Raw genomic sequence first — 22,234 nt, 5'->3', positions numbered from 1 at the left:
GGTATTCTTAAAAGTTCCCACTAAAGAATGAGAAAAGAATAAATATTATTCCAGATTATGCTTGGATTGTAAATAACCCTTCAATCTTAAACACACTGAATAAAACTCTAAACAAAGTCTATTACATTGATTTCATGCTAAATAATAAATTAAACTTAAAAATTATTTCTCATGAATATTTCTCTTGAATTTTAGCCATACATTTTTTTAATCACAATTATTTAATCATTTTATGGTTGACCACACCTTAAAAGTCTTTCAGGTCAGAAGAAACTTGGTGAGTCTTGCTTAATGAAGTGTCTAAGTAAAGAGAAATTTTAGGACAAATATTATTGCCTGTTGGGGGGTAGTGATTTTATGCTCATGGTGGAAAGAAAAAGCAAACACTTAAAACAAGAAACACTTCATCACTCCATAGATTTCCATGAATTATTTGATAGGCATAAAAGCTAGAAAAATAAATTTTATATCTATGCTTGATTTAAATTAGATTAAGCTGTCAGAAAGTCAAAGTTCCTCATTTTAGCAAGCAACTGTTATACTTACCTGAAAATGCCATTAGTTGAAGGCTTTCACTTAGACAATTACCATTAGTACTCGGTGTACTTAGGTAGACATTAGTAAATTACATGTGTAAGACTGTGCAAAGTTAGGAAAAAAACATAACTTACTGTTTTTTCCTTCCCAGGTTCCACCGTATCAGGCTTTGCTGCCTGTGGCTGTTGTTTCATCTTTTGAGTTGTCATCGCACCATCTTCCTTTGGCAAACTTGGAGGCTTGCTAGATGGTAAATCTTCCATCTTGGGCTGTGGTTGTATCTTTTCTTGCACTGCCTCTGGCACCACTTGGCCTTCAGGTTTTTCTTCAGCAATCTGTACTCGAGTTTTAAGTAAGTCATATTTCTGCTCCTCCTCAAGAGGTGATGTTTTTGTTCCTGGGGGTAACTTTTTGTCTTCGGGAGCTGGCTTTTTGTCTTTCATGGTTGGCTTTTTTTCTTCGAGAGGTGGCTTTTTTTCTTCTGAGAGTGGCTTTTTGTCTTCAGGGGGTGTCTTTTTTTCTTGTGGGGCTAAAGTTTTGTCTTTCTCTGGTTTACTCTCTCCTTGGATTTGATCCATGACTTCCTTAGGGGGAATTTTTTCAACTGAAGGTGTTTCTTTTACTTTTTCTGTAATGATTTTTTCAACGTCAGGTTTTTCTTCTTCTTTCTTTTTCACTTTTACTTGGGCAGGCACTGCTGTTGTCTGAGATGGTTGTTCTGAAGGGACAGGCATAGGAGAGGCTTTTGGTCCTGTCTGGGTAGGTGGCATTTTACCCATATCTCCAAGCTGTCCAGATATTGCTCTCTGGATTTGGCAATTTAAACAAAGCCATTCTTGAATCTGTAAATAAAGCAGAAATTAAAAAATTATATTATGTGTGTTTTGGTGCTTTTACCAAGATTAACACTTGGCAATTTCTAGCTGCTTTTTGTGTATGCGGAAGATGGGTAACTGTTTCCTGGATCAATGAAATGATGACTTTTAAAGAAATTAAAAAAAGACTGTTTGAAATCTAAAAATAGGAGGAATCTTTAGAGACTGGCAATTAACTTGCCTCATCATACCAAAAGCAAAAAAATGCAAAAGTTAAACCCAGGGTAATATCTAATTTTTTGATTTAAAAAATCTGCATTTGTTCTAGGTAAAACTATTTTTAAGCCTGGTGTCTTCAAAATGAGTGTTTTCATCATATATTTACTCAAAAGCTATTAAATTTCATAGTAATCTTTTAACAACCAATTAATCATAAGTTTTTTTTTTAGGATTTAGCCTATCATCACTTGTCTCTTGCCTTTGGTCAAATGTAATTCTATCCACCAGAGTAGAACTTTACAAGACACACGCAGAGTTTTCAAGAATCACTTGTGCATAATTCTCCATGTAATTTAAGATTAAAAAATAATTTTATTCTTAATAATATTCATATTTCTCATGCAACTGTACAAGAAGCATTCACAAGTTCAATTTGTTTGATATCTTTTCCCCTAGAGTTTTCTCAATTGCTAATTAAAACAGTTCATTATATCTCTGTCCCTAAGTAATCTCTGGGCCACCTGCACCAAATCACTTGAGGCAGTGCTTAGATAAGCAAATTCTAGGGACTACACCACAACAATTTTAGTGGGATCGTGGGATAGGACAAGAAGGATGTCTTTTTAATAAACTGCTGGTTAATTCTTTTCCAAATTAAAGACTGAGAAGTATTCTCTGATAACACATATAAATGATCTCACGAGAGTCCAATTATGTCAGACCAATTATATTGTAGAATTCCCCCCCTTATTGATAAATGTTGTGCTTTTTCTTATGTAATTCCTAGTATAATGTAAGAAATAAAGGCTATTCATGAAGGTTCTAATTGTTACCATTTAATGAGAACCTGTTCTCTAAAGTGCACGGCTGGAGAGTCATGCAAATAATATTTTGTTCATATGTTGTACTGTTGTCTGAGAAGTTCAATTTCAAGTTGCTATTCATATTGGATCACTCTTTCTAGCTGCATGGCTTTAATTATTTGGACACAAAGATCACTTATTGTTCTAAAATATTATCAGAAATCTAAGATTCATTTATTTCAGCTTTCAATTTTCTTTAAAGACACAAAAATTTTGTTTAATAATAATGACTGTTTTGCAATCTGTAAACTGTTATAACCCTTACGTGATGATTTAAGAGTGAAGACTGAAATCAGTTATTTAACTTCAGTAAAATGCTGTCTATAAAAGATCAGTATGTGTTATGGGTTCACTTGCTTTTTTGTCTTGTGATCATTCAATACCAATTCCCTCTTAACTTCATGTCTAAGTAGCAATAAAGTGTTTTGTGGGTTCCCTATATACTAACTTTAGAAAAAGTCTTTTTTTTGGAAGAATGATTTTAAAATTTTTTTAAATGATTTTTTCCCATTATAGTTGGTTTACAGTGTTCTGTCAATTTTCTACTCCACAGCAAAGTGACCCAGTCACACATACATATATACATTCTTTCCCTCACATTAGCCTCCATCATGCTCCATTATAAGTGACTAGAATGACTTTTTAAATTAAAATATAGCTGATTTACAGTGTTTTGCCAATTTCTGCTATACAGCATAGAGACCCAGTCACAGAGATTTTTTACACACACACACACACACACACACACACACACACGCACGAACGCACACACATTCTTTTTCTCATACTATATTCCATCATGTTCTATCCCAAGAGATTGGATAGAGACTGACATTTTAGAAAATAAAAACAGACACAAATAGCTGTGTCACTGTGTTGTTTTGTCACATGGATTCTGAAAATCAAATGCAGGTGTGTGCTAAGCATTCCAGTCAGGGCATATTCTAAGGTAAATAAGTTAGGGAGTTTTTTTGTTTGTTTGTTTGTTTTTGTTTTTGTTTTTTTTTTGTCTTTTTTGTCTTTTTGTTGTTGTTGTTGTTATTGTTGCTATTTCTTGGGCCGCTCCCGCGGCATGTGGAGATTCCCAGGCTAGGGGTTGAATCGGAGCTGTAGCCACCGGCCTACGCCAGAGCCACAGCAACGCAGGATCCGAGTGGTGTCTGCAACCTACACCACAGCTCACGGCAACGCCGGATCGTTAACCCACTGAGCAAGGGCAGGGATCGAACCCGCAACCTCATGGTTCCTAGTCGGATTCGTTAACCACTGCGCCACGACGGGAACTCCAAGTTAGGGAGTTTTTAAGATACCAGAAGTACAGGTTTCATCCTACTCGAAATTCCTGTCAATTATAAAAGTATGATCACTTTATCTGAGTTTTGGGGACAGACTGTTCTTACAAAGTTGTTATCTTTTTCTACTTAGGGCGTATGATACTACAATGGTTTCATAGCTCTTGTTAGAAGGAAAATGTGTTAAGAAAATAAACATAGTGACTACATTAAGGTAGTATAGTCATTATTTTCAAACATTTGAAAATCAGGTAAGAGGATAATAAAAGGTATAATCTATTAAACCTATTATGTCGTGGACACACTTCATTTTCCTGATTTAAAATAATGTTTAACGGAGTTCCCATCATGGCTCAGTGGTTAACGAATCCGACTAGGAACCATGAGGTTGCGTGTTTGATCCCTGGCCTTGCTCAGTGGGTTAAGGATCCGGTGTTGCCATAAGCTGTGGTGTAGGTTGCAGACACAGCTTGGATCCCGTGTTGCTGTGGTTCTGGCGTAGGCCGGTGGCTGCAGCTCCGATTGGACCACTAGCCGGGGAACCTCCATATGCCGCGGGGGCAGCCCAAGAAAATGGCAAAAAGACAAAAATAAATAAATAAATAAATAAAATAATGTTTGATAAACCTCCAAGAAGTGATGAACCATTCACTACTAAAATCCACAAGGCAAAGAGAAGGTAATAGCATCAATATGAGAGAAAAAAGATCTTATCTTGAGAGCCTAATTCGCTAGTTTACATTCATATTTTGCTTAAATTTTCATCCTGATTCAGTTAAACATAACATCTCTAATCATTGCTATTCTGTAATTATTTTTAATATGCTGTTGCTATACTTGGTCTCTTGGTTACCTGACTTATTTGCTTTTTGAATAAGATTATAAAGCCAAGCCTAATTTTTTTTTACTTAACAATTTGTCACCAAAATTAACTTGGTAACTGCTGTCACTCTTATGTCAAATAATTATAAGATCATTCACTTAAGCACCTATTCTTACAGATCTAGTCTATTTATATCTATGGAGTACATATACCCTGAGGAAATTACATGTGCAAGGCTTATTCAGTTAGGAACTCATATTCAATAGAAGAAAGAAGATGTGGATCAAAATAAGTGTTGTATACAACTAAAAAAAATGAAGGAAAATTGAAAGAATACTATAGATTTAACAGGATCATCTGATGAATCCATTTAGAATATAAGAAACTTGATAAATTTTAAGTCATGCAGAAGCATTTTTTTATCAACTAGAAATGCTGAGTTAGTAGTTTCATGTGTGTATCTCTTTTTGCAGCTCTAGAATCAAAATTAGAACGTCAACAAATTCAGCAAGCAGAGGAAGTTATAAAATCATTAAGGAATTAAAAGGGGAAAAAATCACAACGGCATCAAAACTTTTATATTTCTTTAAATATGTAAACTTAAATTTTGTTTACTAAAAGAGAGAATAGAAAGAGGCAGAGACTAGGCTGAAACGTGAAGTAGAAATGAGAGGAGTTCCCGTCATGGCTCAGTGGTTAATGAATAAGACTAGGAACATGAGGGTGCAGGTTAGATCCCTGGCCTCACTTGGTGGGTTAAGGATCCGACATTGCTGTGAGCTGTTGCCGTGAGCTGCCATGTAGCCCACATTGCTGTGGCTGTGGTGTAGGCCGGCAGCTACAGCTCAGATTAGACTCCTAGCCTGGGAACCTCCATATGCTGTGGGTGCAGCCCTAGAAAGGACAAAAAAAAAAAAAAAGTAGAAATGAGAAAAGTAAAAATGATCAGGTTTTGAAAAAGTAAAAATGAATTTTCAAGAAAGTTCACTGAAGACAATACAGGTCATCATCTTTATCATATCATCATTAACTACACAAAAAATTACTAGAATATTTGCTTCACACACACAAAAAAACAACTTGGGAAACACTCTATAGCCATATAAGAAGATGTAAAAAAACCTGTGGTTCACAATTTTTTTGGCAATCTTTATTAAAAAGAATCCAAAAGATTTCTGTATCACTGTGTTCAGGAACCTAATTAAGAAGTATTATATTTTCAGGTCCAAAAATTTTATCTACACACCTGGTTCCTTAATAACATTATTAGACATAACATTATTAAACACTCATAATGTTTCTAGTTCAGAGAATTAAGCAAGATTTCTTAAATTATATTAAAATTCAGTCCATAATAGATCACTGCCATATATGACTTTTACTAGCTAAAAAGATTTTACCAGACATAGAATTAACTCTTTCATAACAGCAAGAGTTGTGAAATACCTGACTATTCATATTTTGCCTTAAGGCTAAATTCAAATGAGTTATGGTTTTATCTTTGAAATATTCCCTTATAAAGACAGTGAGATGATCAGAAAATGAATATATACTATATAAACATACAGAAGACACTTCTATTATATTACTGAGCTTATTACATAGTAAAATAAAAAAATACAGATCTTATGGAGACTTTTCAAAAACATACTAGTCATTTTTATGAATGCTCTTAGACCATTTCCACTTATTTCTCCATGTTTTTAAAATATATTTTATTTTCAGTACAGTATAAATGGTATAAACATAATACAAGTTTATATTTCATTTATATTATTATTAAATGGTTAAATAAATTCAGAAGACTCTATACTATGAGACCAATCACAATTTTTAGTGCTTTAATGTTAATATACAGGATATCAAAATTCATCTCTTGACAGAACACTGTAAATCAATTGCAATGGAAAAAATAAAAGTCATGAAAAAATTCATCTCTAACTAGGAACAATTCTGATAAACAAATACTATATAAAGAAATAACTCAACATCGATCATAACATACCAGAGTATACTCAATTGTCGGCTAGTACACATTAATAAAATACATTTACTTTAACAACAAATCATCAGGGCTTCAAAGCAACATTCTAAAAATCCATTAATCTTAAGAAGAGAGTAGGAAATAAAGGCAGTAAAAACTCCCCCAAAAAGGGATGCTGCTGTGCTACTCAGCATTTTTCTGTCAATAGCAATTTACTTTATGTAACATTTCAGCTGTAACTATAGCAACAATACCATTAAGGAAAATCTCAAGAAGTTTGGGCCTGTCTATTCATTTTTCTAAGTATCTTTTCTGAAACATGAAAATAAGACCTGCAGAGGCTGAAAGTCTGCCATTAGACTTAAAAAGGTAGGGAAGTTATGGTCACAAAACCTATAGGAGTATTCATATTTGTAGCTAAGAAATCTTAATAGCATCTTAACATGAACTCTCATTAAAAGATCAACTGGGCTGATTTGGAAGCTCATATAGTTTCCACCAGTAGAAGTATTTAAGTAGAAACTGGGTGGTCCTTACTTAAAATTCTGTAAGAGAAAATCAAACAATCAAGAGGATTGCTACTGTAATACCATTGAATTTTCTGTCTCCTTTGAAGCTTTTGAATCAATAATAATAATCTGATACATATTTATTTGCTTATTATTTAGAATGTTATTTTTTTTTAAGCTGAGAAATAATTAAGCTAATAATCTGCTTAGAAGTCACTATTTTACTTAACTGAAAGATCCAAAAATTCGGGAGCACTGTTACCTGCAACTTGTCACTTCTATCTATGTCCCCTACAGTTTCAGTATTAGGGTGTTCTATTTATCTAAAGCCCACACACTCTTCAACTCAACATTCTGAAAATCAGATTTTTTGCTTATTAAATTTCTAAATTAATTTTCTTTTTCACTTGTAAGAGGGAAAAGTATTGATTCCAGAGTAGACATAGTTTTTCAGATTACACTATACATTGTTCAGACTCCATAATCGGGATACAAAAAACCTGTGATCATGTATGAGGCTGTACTTTACAAGTGTGAGCAATAATGTGTTTGTGATACTTCTATCTGCCCCCCTAAAAAATGAGTGGGATTATTTTTCTTCCTTTTACAATCACTGGAACAAAAATGGAATGATGGGCTTTTCCTTATTTATTACATATGTAGATAGAAGAATTCTATCAGAATGCTAATAATCATATGAAAACTAAGAAAAAAACCAAGCAGGCAATTTAAACATCAATTTCCAATGGAACTGCTGAATGTGAAGGGTAGAAAATCAACAATGAAACCTACTAGAATACTGGATACTATTAGGAACCTGTACTGGGATTATTATTCTTAAGTCTAAATTGATCAATGATTCCATCCCTATTCATCACTTCTTTTAGGTGTATGCTTATTTCTTTAAGATGCTCAAACCCCTATGGGCCCTCACGATATCTCTGTTTCACTCATTTGATGTAAGTTCTATATAATGTACATTTCTGTATAATGTGAAACTATATTAACAAGCATTTCCATGTAACATAACAACTAAAATCATGTATATTATATCAGGGATTAAAGTTATTTTTGGATTATTATTATATATGGTTGACTGACATTTTTGGGTGTCCATTTTTCTTTGAATAAATATGGATAATTTTTCTAGTCACTTTCTCATCACAATTAATAATTATTTTCCTAAAATAAGAAAGTAATTTCTGAGTGCTTGATATTTTAAATATTATTATGTGGATAATACACACATGCATCAATTAAAATACCTTGGGATAATAACATTAACCCCATTTTGACAGAACTTACTAAGGAAAGTCAGGGGCTGAGTTACCTTTTAAAAATATAGGTATATGAAAATATATTATATTTACGTAAATATATATATTTAGTTGCTTGGATGAGAACTAAATAGGATTAATTTCCCTACAATGTCTCCCTTCCTCCCCACCTTCCTTCCTTCCCTTCTTTCCTTCCTCTCTCTCTTTCTATGTGGATAAAGGGTAGCAAGAAGAGAATGAGATCGCTAAAACTATTGACTAAGAAATCTATTTCATTTGGGTTCAATCAGAAGCATTAGGATAACTGATCACATACCAGTGTGTATAAAGGACACCTCCAAGGACACAGCTGATTTCTCACTGCTGGCCAATGATGGACTAAACTTAAAGGTAATCATACATACTTACTATGTTGACTTTAGCTAACTTGACTCTAGCAAAAATGGAAGTTTCAAAGCTAAGACATCTCTGTGGATTCACGGCATTTCTATTTGATTAATTTTAGGCTGGTAGTTATTTACATAAATCTAGCATAAAAATAACCAAAAGTTTAATAAGATTAATCATTTATGGTATGTTAATATCAACTTCAAGTTTTTATATAATCTAGTCTCATCCCTTTGCTTTTAGAAATTGTTTTATTATTTCCTATTACAAGAGGTATGTATTTATTTTGCATATATGAATAATTACATCAAAAGGAAAAAATACCTTTTAAGTCTAACTTAGTTACCAGCTAGCACTTCAGGCAATGAGTGATGGAATTTGCAAACAGGACTTATTTTGAGGATTTCAAAGCACTCTGTCACAGAAAAAAATTACATATGTTAAAATTACATAGTTATATGCATTTGGAAGACAGATTATTTAAAGTATAACTAGGAGTTCCCATTGTGGCTCAGCAAAGATGAATCTGACTAGAATCCATGAGGATGAGAATTAGATCCCTGGCCTTGCTCAGTGAGTCAGGGATCTGGCTTTCCCATGAGTTGTGGTATAGGTCACAGACATGGCTCAGATCCTGTGGCCAGCAGCTGTAGCTCTGATTTGACCCCTAGCCTGGAAACTTCCATTTGTCTGTGGTTCAGCCCTAAAAAAAAAAAAAAAAAGAGAGAGAGAGAGAGAGTTCCCGTCATGGCACAGTGGAAATGAATCCAGCTAGGAACCATGAGGTTGAGGGTTCAATCCCTGACCTCACTCAGTGGGTTAAGGATCCGGTGTTGCTGTGAGCTGTGGTGTAGGCTGCAGACACGGATCAGATCTGGTGTTCCTGTGGCTCTGGTATAGGATGGCAGCAATAGCTCCCATTAGACCCCTAGCCTGGAAGCCTCCATATGCCACAGGTGTGGCCCTAAAAAGACAAAAGACAAAGAAAAAAAAAAGCATAACTATAGCTGAATGAAATTTATCAAACATTTTACAGGAAAAAAAATTACAAATCCCAATTTTAAATTTAAGCATCACTGTAAAAATAATTAATATTCAAAGACAGAATAATTTCACAGACTAGGGAGCCTGAAATGTCTAGGAAGGGGGTTTGCACCACTGCACTAGAGAATGAACTGATGAATCCAAGGTGACTGGGGAGACCGACTGGGTGTTAAGCTGTCCTACATTGCAGTAGAACATGGTGCAGTACTGGACTTCTTTTTTCAAGAAAGAATCAAGGTTAATTCTGCAAGGTGTAAACTTATTGAGGCTGAACTTTTTTTCCCAGAATTCACATCCTTAAATAATTTCCCATGAGAGTTTGGCACTGGAGATGTGTTGTGTGAGATGTGGAGGGTGGAAGTGAGGCAGCAGTCACACCGCTCTTTGCAGGCTCAGAAAGTTGGGGTAGAAACATCAGGTTCTGTGGTAGTTCAGCCATGTTTTTACTTATTGTTTGGCTTGGGGCAGCAGGTGGGCAGGCGGCTGCTCTACTTTCCTCTGGATTCTCCTTCAGCTTCTTCAACAGTTTTTAGGCTGGTGGCAATGAGAAGTGACTTCATGGATTCCAGCTTGACCTTGCTCTCTCTCTAAATTCATCTTCCTTACCTCTGCTTGACCTTTGGACTGAAGCTCCAGTAGACTCTCAGCATCATTTTCCCAGTTCCCACAGTTGTGTAAGGTCAAATATTTCATTATACACATTCCATACTTCCTAATACAGTTCTGCTTTTCTATTAGAGTCAAAGTGATATAGTCAAGCTGAGTTATTGAAGGTGTGATGAATTTTTTATCTTTAGTGGTGGTGTGTGTTCAAAGTAATTCTGGTATTTTCAAAGTAATTCCGGTAGACTATTATTGATTTTAAGTTGCATGGCAACTTGACTGTAATATAAGAGAAACAGGACTGTCTTGGTCTGCCAGTGTGACATGCATCAGTGGGTTATTTGAAGCGGTTTTGTTTTAAAAATATTATGGTGAAATATTAAAATTAGTCATCAAAACAATTTGTGACATATATATACAAGGAAACATTTTACAAGATTGAATATCCATGCATACACTATTCATTTAGGAGTGAACATTGTATCATTAGAGAAAACCAGGTGGTCTCTGCACCACCATTCTAGTCTCTACTCACAACTACTAATTTAATTGTGTTGTTAGCCCTTTGTTTTTGTTATGGTTTTAACACTATACATATACTTTTAATACATTGTTTGCTTTTGTACATTTTTAAACTAAATATAAGTTGTTTTGTGCTATCCTTTTTTCCTCTTTATTCTTTTCAGTGAACATTACCTAGGTACAAAAATCCTCTGTGAAATAAGTGTGGAGCATAAATAATAACTTTATAGTGAATACTTGCGACCCATCAACTGAATTAAAGGAAGGGAACATTATCATTATATTTGAAACTTCTTTCAAACTCACTCCTTTATCTTCTCCTTGGAATTAACTACTAACCTCTTTCATGTCTACAATTATGACATTTTGGCGTATATTTTTTACCCTACGTGTTTAGTATATAATTTGCTACTGAATATTATGAAAGATAGTCACTATATTTCCCTTCTGTTTTGATTCTCTCTGATTTTAGAGTTATAATCCTAGAGGGTCATTATCTATATTTATACCTCTCTATCTCTCTCTTTCAAACTCAAAGTATTTCTTCAAACCCAAGCCATGGTAGATTATCAGGAATTGATGGTAATGATAAATATTATGTGTAAGATCACTGTTAGATGTAGATATTTTGACAAACTATAGACTGCATGACTTTTCTCAACTCACTTAACTTCACTTTTTAAAACAGCAAGCATTGCTGGGAAACCTGGACAGCTGCATGCAAAGCAATGAAACTAGAACACACCCTCACACTATGCACAAAAATCAACTCCAAATGGCTGAAAGACTTAAATATACGACAGGACACCATCAAACTCCTAGAAGAAAACATAGGCAAAACACTCTCTGACATCAACATCATGAATATTTTCTCAGGTCAGTCTCCCAAAGCAATAGAAATTAGAGCAAAAATAAACCCATGGGACCTCATCAAACTGAAAAGCTTTTGCACAGCAAAGGAAACCCAAAAGAAAACAAAAAGACAACTTACAGAATGGGAGAAAATAGTTTCAAATGATGCAACTGACAAGGGCTTAATCTCCAGAATATACAAGCAACTTATACAACCCAACAGCAAAAAAGCCAATCAATCAATGGAAAAATGGGCAAAAGACCTGAATAGACATTTCTCCAAAGAAGATATACAGATGGCCAACAAACACATGAAAAAATGCTCAACATCGCTGATTATAAGAGAAATGCAAATCAAAACTACCATGAGATACCACCTCACACCAGTCAGAATGGCCATCATTAATAAATCCACAAATAACAAGTGCTGGAGGGGCTGTGGAGAAAAGGGAACCCTCCTGCACTGCTGGTGGGAATGTAAACTGGTAGAGCCACTATGGAGAACAGTTTGGAGATACCTTAGAAATCTATACATAGAACTTCCATATGACCCCGCAATCCCACTCTTGGGCATCTATCCGGACAAAGCTCTACTTAAAAGAGACACATGCACCCGCATGTTCATTGCAGCCCTATTCACAATAGCCAGGACATGGAAACAACCCAAATGTCCATCGACAGATGATTGGATTCAGAAGAGGTGGTATATATACACAATAGAATACTACTCAGCCATAAAAAAGATTGACATAATGCCATTTGCAGCAACATGGATGGAACTAGAGAATCTCATACTGAGTGAAATGAGCCAGAAAGACAAAGACAAATACCATATGATATCACTTATAACTGGAATCTAATATCCAGCACAAATGAACATCTCCTCAGAAAAGAAAATCATGGACTTGGAAAACATTAGAAACCCAACACCTCTGAGTCAAACTCAGGTTAGGAACCCACTGTATACTCCACTGGACCAGTTTAGTTAAAAAAAAACTTGGTGACAGCCTCACAATCTGAGTTGTCACAGATAACTTGCTTATTATGAGGCTAATTTTTAAGAGATAATATGATTATTCAAACAAAAAATAAATTTTATAAAAATATGAGTAATCTATTTTGACATAGTTTTTTTCCTCTACATTCAATAACTAATCATTACAGAGGGATCTCAGTGAGACTTGTAAGTAGTGTTATTAAATTCATTCCTAAGGTATTTATCACATTTCCCATGGTACATATGTTATCCTAAGTGCTAAATGTATGATTTTTGCTCTTAGAAGAACCAAAGTAATTATACGAGAACGAACAAAAACACAAGAAATACATATTCATATATATTACATGTAAATAATATACACTAAAATATAGTATAATATAAATACATATATATAACTCCTCATTCACTCAAATGAAATGATTAAGGCAAGAATGATAAAATTAGGATTTGGAAGGAAGCAAGCAAATTGGCCAAACTCAAAGAAACCTAAATCAAGTAAAATTTATTTGATTTTACTGTGATTTGGCTGTGAAGGGCAAAAAGACTAAGTCCAGAAAAAGCAGATTAAAACTTCAAGGGAGGGATGGACACACAGACACACACACAGACACAGACACACAGACACACACACACACACACACAATGAGCATTCTTCTTAGGCTGGGATGTTACATAAAAGTAGAAAGCTACATGGATAATGTAAATGATATATAATTCATAAGTGGGAGATAATTATCTATTATAGAGCCTAGGCTGAAATTAGCAGGGATAAAGAAAAAAATCAAATTCAGGTACACCTTCAGAAGAACTTAGTATGGTTGATGTCAGAATGTTTTGCCTACATTGTCTTCTAGGAGTTTGATGGCGTCTTGTCTTGCATTTAAGTCTTTAAGATATTTTGAATTTATTTTTTGTGCATGATATGAGGCTGTATTCCAGTTTCACTGATTTACATGTGGCTGTCCAGTTTTCCCAGCACCACTTACTGAAAAGACTGTCTTTTTCCCATTTTATAGTCTTGCCTCCTTTGTCAAAGATTAATTGACTATAGGTGTCTGGGTTTATTTCTGGACTCTCTATTCTGTTCCCTTGTTCTGTAGGTCTGTTTTGGTACTAGTGCCATACTGTCGTGATTACTATGGCTTTGTAATATTGCTTGAAGTCTGGAAGAGTTATGCCTCCACTTGGTTTTTTTTCCTCAGGATTACTTTGGCAATTCTGGGTCTTTTGTGGTACCATATAAATTTTGGGATTGTTTGTTCTAGTTCTGTGAAAAACATCAGGGGTAATTTGTTAGAGATTGCATTGAATCTGTAGATTGCTGTGGGTGGTATGGCCATTTTTACAATATTTAATTCTTCCAACCCAGGAGCATGAAATATCTTTTCATTCTTTGACTCCTCTTTAATTTCCTTGATTAATGTTCTATAGTTCTCCGCATGGAAGTCTTTTACCTCCTTGGTCAGGTTTATTCCCAGGTATTTTATTTTTTTGGATACAATTTTAAAAGGTATTGTATTTTTGTATTCCTTTTCTAATATTTCATTGTTAGTATACAGAAATGCAACTGATTTCTAAAGGTTAATCTTGTATCCTGCTACTTTGCTGGATTTGTTGATCAGTTTGAGTAGTTTTTATGTGGATTACTTAGGGTTTTCTATATATAGCATCATGTCATCTACATAGAGTGACAACTGTACCTCTTCTCTTCCAATTTGGATACCTCTTATTTCTTTTGTTTGTCTGATTGCTGTGGCTAGAACTTTCAATACTATGTTTTCTTAGGTCAGTCTCCCAAGGCAACAAAAATAAAAGAAAAAATAAACCAATGGGACCTAATCAAACTGACAAGCTTTTGCACAGCAAAGGAAACCATTAAAAAAAAAAAAAAAACCCAAAAGACAGTCTACAGAATGGGAGAAAATAGTTTCAAATGATGCAACTGACAAGGGCTTAATCTCTAAAATATACAAACAATTTTATACAACTCAACAGCAAAAAAGCCAACAACCCAATGGAAAATGGGCAAAAGACCTATATCTTCCAAAGAAGATATACAGATGGCAAATAGGCACATGGAAAAATGTTCAATATCACTAATTATTAGATAAATGTAAATCAAAACTACTATGAGCTACCACCTTACATCTGTCAGAATGGCCATCATTAATAAGTCAACAAAAAACAAATGCTGGAGAAGGTGTGGAGAAAATGGTAACTTCCTACACTCTTGGTGGGAATGTAAATTGGGGCAACCACTATGGAAAACAGTAATGAGTTACCTCAGAAAACTAAATGTAGAACTACCATATGACCCAGCAATCCCACTCTTGGGCATATATCTGGACAAAACTTTCATTGAAAAAAATAGATGCACTGCTATGTTTACTGCAGCACTATTCACAATTGCTAAGACATGGAAACACCCTAAATGTCCATCGATAGATGAGTGGTTTAGGAAGATGTGGTATATATACACAATGGAATACTACTCAGCCATAAAAAAGAACAAAACAATGCCATTTGCAGCAACTTGGATGGAACTAGAGACTCTCATACTAAGTGAAATAAGTCAGAAAGAGAAAGACAAATACCACATGATATTATATGTGGAATCTAATATATGGCACAAATGAACATTTCCATAGAAAAGAAACTCATGGATTTGGAGAACAGACTTGGGGGGAGGAAAGGGAGTGGAATGGATTGGGAAACTGGGGTTAACAGATACAAACTCTTGCATTTGGAGTGGATAAGCAATGAGATCCTGCTGTATAACACAGAGAACTATATCTAGTCACTTATGATGGAATATGATGGAGGATAATGTAAGAAAAAGAATGTATATATATGTGTGACTGGGTCACTTTGCTGTACAGTAGAAATTGACAGAACACTGTAAACCAACTATAATGGAAAAAATAAAAATCATTGAAAAAAAAGAAAGACTTAGTGCATATTCTGCATTTTTAAAAACTAGTCATTAAACTGTTCTTTTTCCTGCAGCCATTTATAAATTTTAGGATTGAAATCTTATATAGGGAACCTGAAATCCATTTGTATTTTTTCTTTTTTTTAGTGCCACATGCCCAGCATATGGACATTCCCAGGCTAGGGGTCAAATCAGAGCTGTAGCTGCCAGCCTACATCACAGCCACAGCAATCCAGGATTCCAGTCACATCTATGACCTACATACACCACAGCTTAGGGCAACAGTGGATCCCTGACCCACTGAGAGAGGCCAGGGATCAAAACTGCAACCTTATGGATACTAATCAGATTCATTTCTGCTGCACCACAATGGGAGCTCCCCATTTGTATTTTTTAAAATATACATACATGGACAACATATATATACATATTTTTAATAGGAAAATTTCATGGAAAATTTTTGAACAGTTTGAAACAATTATTGATTCTTAAATTCAATATCCTGATTTCATTAAATATTTTTAAAAATGTATTTTTTTTTTTTTTTTGCTATTTCTTGGGCTGCTCCCACCGCATATGGAGATTCCCAGGCTAGGGGTCTAATCGGAGCCGTAGCCATCAGCCTAGGCCAGAGCCACAGCAGCGTGGGATCTGAGCCGCATCTGCAACCTACACGACAGTTCACGGCAACGCCGGATTGTTAACCCACTGAGCAAGGGCAGGGACCGAACCCGCAACCTCATGGTTCCTAGTCGGATTCGTTAACCACTGCGCCATGACGGGAACTCCAAGAATGTATGTTTTAATGATGATGCAACAATCAATTGTGTGGGTTTATTTTAATTTATTCAATGATCCTTCTATTAGAGGAATACTGTAAACATGTCAATGTAAACATAATCAGAATATCAATGTAAGTCACCAAAGAATAGCTTAAAGTAGTTTGTTTAATTTCATAAATAAAATACTATTCACTGGCTTCACTATCTGGTACTCAACTGTGTGCCAATAATGTGTATTACACATTCAGGGTATTCATAATACAGTCTTTTGCTTAGCATTACACTGCTGCCAGCAAATAAGCAGATACAGCCTATCTAAGCCTGAAATCTCATTAGTTACTATTTGGAATCTAGGGAAAAACAGACATTTCAAGTAGGTTTAATTTCACATGTGTGGCTTGTCTCTGGTCCTGAAGCCAGAAAGGATGGAATATGGTGATGAGGGATTGAGATTGGGAGACTAGACAACATGGAAAGTCAATCTGCAAAGATATCATTAAATATTAGGTTCAAAACCATTAGCGTTATCCTGTTTTTTTACTAGTATATGCTGAATCGTAGAAGAGATAAATAACAGAAAGTAAACATCAGCTTCTAAATAAGCCATATTTTAAAGAAAGTGCATAATTGATTTTTTTGTTTTGTTTTGTTTTACTGCTAAAGAACAAGAGATACTAAAGGATCCTACCAGATCCCACACCCCAGCCTCACAACCAGCACCAGCTAGAAAGACCAATGAAGTAATCTGAGGACTTAGCCCAGTCTGTATATCTTTTTTAGCCACCTGAAGGAGCTCAAGACACCCGAATCAATCTAGACTCATCTAAGACTCTCATTCTCTCCATCTCCTCAAATCTGCTCAGTGTTTCTCAGACAGTGAGATTGATACCTGGTCTGAGCAGGGATGAAGGAGAGGGCCTGAGAAAGAAAAAGGGGAGAGTCTGGCCAGAAACACATGGAATGCTTGGTTTTCACACTTGCTGGTATTCATATCACTGTCAGGATAGATGCTGGAGTGGTGTGGCCAGGAACACATGGTGTTATAAATCCCTCAGAACATACCAGAGGCAGAAGTGCTACAGAGGAAGTTAGCAGGGAGCCTCACAGCCTAAGCTCAGCTAAGTCAAATGAATACTTTTGAGTCACAATGTGGCATGACTGAATATGTCATCTTAGAAAGACTCTGATAAAGAAATATATCCTTATAACAGAAACACACACACACTGCTTTCTGAGTCTTTAAGTATGCACAGTGCCTGGCTGAAAAACAGAACTATAAGACAAAGTTCTCACTTTTAACAGAAAGCTGATTTCCATTTAGTATGCAACTTTCTCCCTAGGCTACTTGTATTTATTTGCAGTGGACAAGTGTACCCTGGAGGAGTACGAGTGCAATGAAGAGGTTACAAGCTTGCACAGATGACTAGGGTGGGAACAGAAGAAACTGAATGAGAGAATTGACATTGTTAAGAAAAGTATTCTAATTTGCAAGTACCCTGATGATGTAAAAATGGAAGACAAACAGGTTTTGGGAGCCAGTGAATATATTTATCCTTGTAAAAATCCTAGGACAGAGTTTCTATAATTGTGTTTGTTATACAGATGACACTGAAGCATAGAAACTAAAAAATAATTTTCTGCTTAATGTATAAAGCTAGCATATGGCATTTCTCAGAGATGAGGCCATAGAAGCAGTCTTAGATTTTAAACAATTTAGAGGATATTTAATCAGTTAGAGGTAGGATTTCCCAGGGATGATGTCGAAAAGAAGAAAACAGAAGGCAGATTCTTGGAGAAGAGCTCCATTTAGACAAGAAGGGAACCCAGCAAATCATACCAAACAGGATTATTCAACAAAGTGGGAAGAAATCAGCAATATTTAGTAAACACAAGTGAAGAAAGATGAGAGCTTCAAGGAAGTGACAGGTAATACTGCCAAGTATTGCGCTGAAGTTAAATAACAGAGATCTCAAAAAGGTTGGCAGACATACCTTTTTAAAAAATTTATTTAATTGGGGTATAGTTGATTTACAATGTTATATTAGCTTCAGGTTTACAACAAAGTGAATCAGTTATACATATTCTCTTAAAATAACTGAAACAAGTTCCCTCTCTCTCTTTCTATACACACATATATACATATATAATTGTTTGCTTTTTCTCTCATCTTTGTAATAATTACTTTGATTTTTCTTAAGTATGCTGCATAACTATGAACAAGTATTAAATATGTAATTTCTATTTGAAAAAAGTGAGTTATGATAACAGAATACATTATTTCATCTTTTTAATTTTTTTTGTCTTTTTTTAAGGCCATGCCCATGGCATATGGAGGTTCCCAACCTAGGGGTCAAATCTGAGCTGTAGCCGCTGGCCTACACCACAGCCACAGTAATGCCAGATCTGAGCTGCGTCTGCAATCTACATCACAGCTAATGGCAATGACAGATCCTTAACCCAGTGAGCAAGGCCAGGGATCAACTTGTATCCTTATGGATACTAGTCAGAATCGTTTCCACTGAGCCACGACAGGAACTCCACATTATTTCATCTTTACACGATGATGAATTTAAAAACATAAATAAAAATCCTAGAATTACAGTCAAGCTACATATGAGATTATTTCTTTGAACGACATTGGAAATTTATTTGTGGGTATCATTTTTTCCTTACAGAATATTAAATAATTAGACTTTATGTGAACTATTTACTATAGAATAAGGCTCAATACTTTTTTCCTTTCTTCTTCCCCAGTCTTTAAATGGAAAAATTGGTAAAAAAGTAAACATGAGAATGTTCCATATGCTTTGTATATTAATGCACACATTGAAACTGCTGTAATCATCTTTATTCCTGGAGAAGCTAGTGGGCTATTATCATACTATATAATTCATTCAATTAATTTATCATCCCACATATTTTCACCAGATACTGTATTGGGCTTTGTTAACAGAGATTAAACACACAGTTGCTTATTACAAGGAGCCCAAGGTCTAGCATGGAAGAAAGAAATCATAACTAGTCTTACTACCCTTCCAATAAAAGTCAGCACAAAGTGTTCTGGAATCATTTTCATGAAGACGCAACTCGTGTAGAATAAAGACAAGAGTCAGGGAAGGCTTTTCAGAAGAAATGACAACTGGGAAGAACCATAAAGAACTAGTGCTAGCGAGACAAAGAAGAGCATGCTGGGCTGAGGAGCAAGTTTGACAGTGAATTTTTTATGACCAAAAAGAAATGTGCATGGAAAAGGAGTGTGACTGAAACAATAGATTCTCAATAAATGGAAGTTTGCTTACCTATACCTTGACAAATTATCTTATACCCATATTATGTATATCCTAAAATAGTCCCTTTACTTTGAGGACCAAGCTAAAAAATTGTTTTGAACTTCAGGTATTAAAGCTTTATTGATTTTTTAAAAAGGAAAGCAAAACATACATTTGATATTTTTCTTTAAATGTATACTATATAATTACTAAAGTGGAGTGGCTATTTATCATTGAGACCTATTTTCATAAAAGAAATACTAAGCAATACATAGCTTCTCATATATTAAGGCATACAACAACTTTTTGCTTGTATTTTAGTAATATTTTTTTTTCTTGCTTTTTAGGGCCACACCCATGTCATAGAGAAGTTCCCAGGCTAGGGGTCAAATCGGAGCTGCAGCTGCCTACACCACAGCTCACAGCAACGCCCAATCACCCACTCACTGAGCAAGGCATTTATAGTCATACATAGAAGATGCTAAATAAACATTTTTAATGAAATAATGAAATTTATTTTATTATATAGGAGACTTTTAAAATCTAATATTTCTATATATCCATTTTCTTCCTGCAAAACTGAGACAACTATATTCAAACCTATGTTATTTAATTTCCTGACTTAGTCTGGAAAATAGTGAGATAAAAGTTTCTTGATAATTTATAAGCCATCTATAAACTTAAGGTGTCTTAAAATTACTTTTACTGTTATTTTTAAAGCTCTTAAATGGAGTTATACATAATTATCCTTGATTCATATCAGGCTCAGGGAATTTTCTGACATTTTCAAGAAATATTATTTTTAATCATAATGTAATTTTATACTCACTTCATACTGTCAGGTTTTAAGGCAATCCTAAAACTACTCTTTGATTTTTAAGTTGAGCCTACATATGTAATGTAATTAGAATTTAGTGTAGTTTTTAAAACTACCTTTCTATAACAACCAAATCAAAAGTATAGGATTTTATCTTTGCAAATGATGCAACCAACAGGGGTTTATCTCCAAAATATACAAACATCTCATATAGCTTTGTACCAAAACAAACAAACAACCTAATTAAAAAATAGGCAGAAGATATAAATAGACATTTCTCCAAAGAAGACAGGCAGATGGCCAAAAAAACACATGAAAAAATGCTCAACATCACTAATTGTTACAGAAATGCAACTCATAATTATGAGATATTGCCTCACATGGGTCAGAATGACCATCGTCAAAAGGTCTGTTAGGAAAAAATGCTGGAGAGGGTGTGGAGCTTTTCTCCACACTCTCCTACACTGCTGGTGGGAATGTTGCCTGGTGCAGCCACTGTGGAGAGCAGTGTGGAGGTTCCTTAAAAAAAATAAATATGGGACAACCATATGATCCAGCAATCCCATTCCTGGGTATATACCTAGAGAAAACCATAAGTCAAAAGGATAGATGCACCCCAATGTTCACTGAAGCACTTATTCACAATAGCCAAGACACAGAAGCAACCTAAATGTCCCTCAACAGAGGACTGGATAAAGAAGATGTGGTACTTCTGTGCTACGGAGTATTACACAGCCACATGAAAGAATAATGCCATTTGCAGGAAGATCGATGCACCTAGAGATTATCCAAAGTGAAGTAAGTCAGACAGAGAAAGGCAAATATCATGAGATCACTCATACATGGAATCTAATAAAAAGTGAAACAGAAGAACTTAATCGCAAAACAGAAACAGACTCAAAGACTTCAAAACCAAACTTATGGATACCAAAGGGGACACACTGTGGGGAGGGATGGATTGAGAGGTTGGGATTGGCATATACGCACTTCTATGTACAAATCAGTGGGTAACAAGGATCTACTGTATGGCATAGGGAAATCTATTAAAGACTCCATGATACCCTATGTGGGGAAAGAATCTGAAAAAAGAATTGATATCAATGTATATACCTAAAACCAAAATGAAATCAACTATACTCCAATAAAATAAATTTTAAAAATTTCCCATTAAAAAATGCTTTCTGAAATTTCAAAACGAAGCCAAAACAAAACAAACAAACAAAAAAACACCCAAACGAGCCATTGGAAGGACCCAGATTTTAATTCTGATTCTTTGACTAACTGGCTGGATGACCTTAGACTCCTTGCTTAGAGTGGTATTAGCATTTCTGCAATATGCAGATGAAGATACTGAAGATTGGACTCCTTCTCTCAAGATAATAGAAATGCTTGTGTCTCCCACCTTTAAAACCAGCCAGTCAATATCTAAGAAAACATTTCAATAAAAGATTTTCTTTTTGCTTACAGTCAAGCTTCTTAAAAAAAAATCTATAGGATTTTAAATAAAGACATCTCTATATATTCCCTCTGGTTTTACTGAATTAAATATATTTCATATCAGTAATATTCTACATCATATTTAACTTATTAAAATACATCTTATTCTGTTCAATTCTATTTGATTTCTTAGAAATGAGGGAAAAGGAATGCTACATATGGTAACATTTTGCTAAATAATATATAACATGGCCTTAGCATAAATATTAT

General features: G+C 34.8%; 1 protein-coding gene across 18 annotated transcripts in view; it reads right to left on the bottom strand.

Annotated features, from left to right (window-relative positions):
- The window catches only part of PCLO (piccolo presynaptic cytomatrix protein), a 397,307-nt gene that overhangs the window by 203,171 nt on the left and 171,902 nt on the right, over positions 1-22,234 (bottom strand). For all 18 annotated transcript variants that reach the window (XR_014816013.1, XM_084977292.1, XM_084977293.1 and 15 more), the window contains one exon: positions 672-1,379. Coding sequence is in view for 17 of the 18 variants with exons in the window: in XM_084977292.1 (XP_084833418.1) it covers positions 672-1,379 (708 nt within the window). In the remaining variant the exon portion in view is untranslated. The remainder of the gene's footprint in view (positions 1-671; positions 1,380-22,234) is intronic.

This window comes from Sus scrofa, chromosome 9 (genome assembly GCF_054392235.1).
Source record: "Sus scrofa isolate SSC_HxYL_T2T_F1_AM1 chromosome 9, Sscrofa_HxYL_maternal_Yorkshire_Landrace_v2.0, whole genome shotgun sequence".
In the NCBI taxonomy this organism is placed as follows: domain Eukaryota; kingdom Metazoa; phylum Chordata; class Mammalia; order Artiodactyla; family Suidae; genus Sus; species Sus scrofa.
This window is presented reverse-complemented; position numbering and strand designations above follow the sequence as displayed.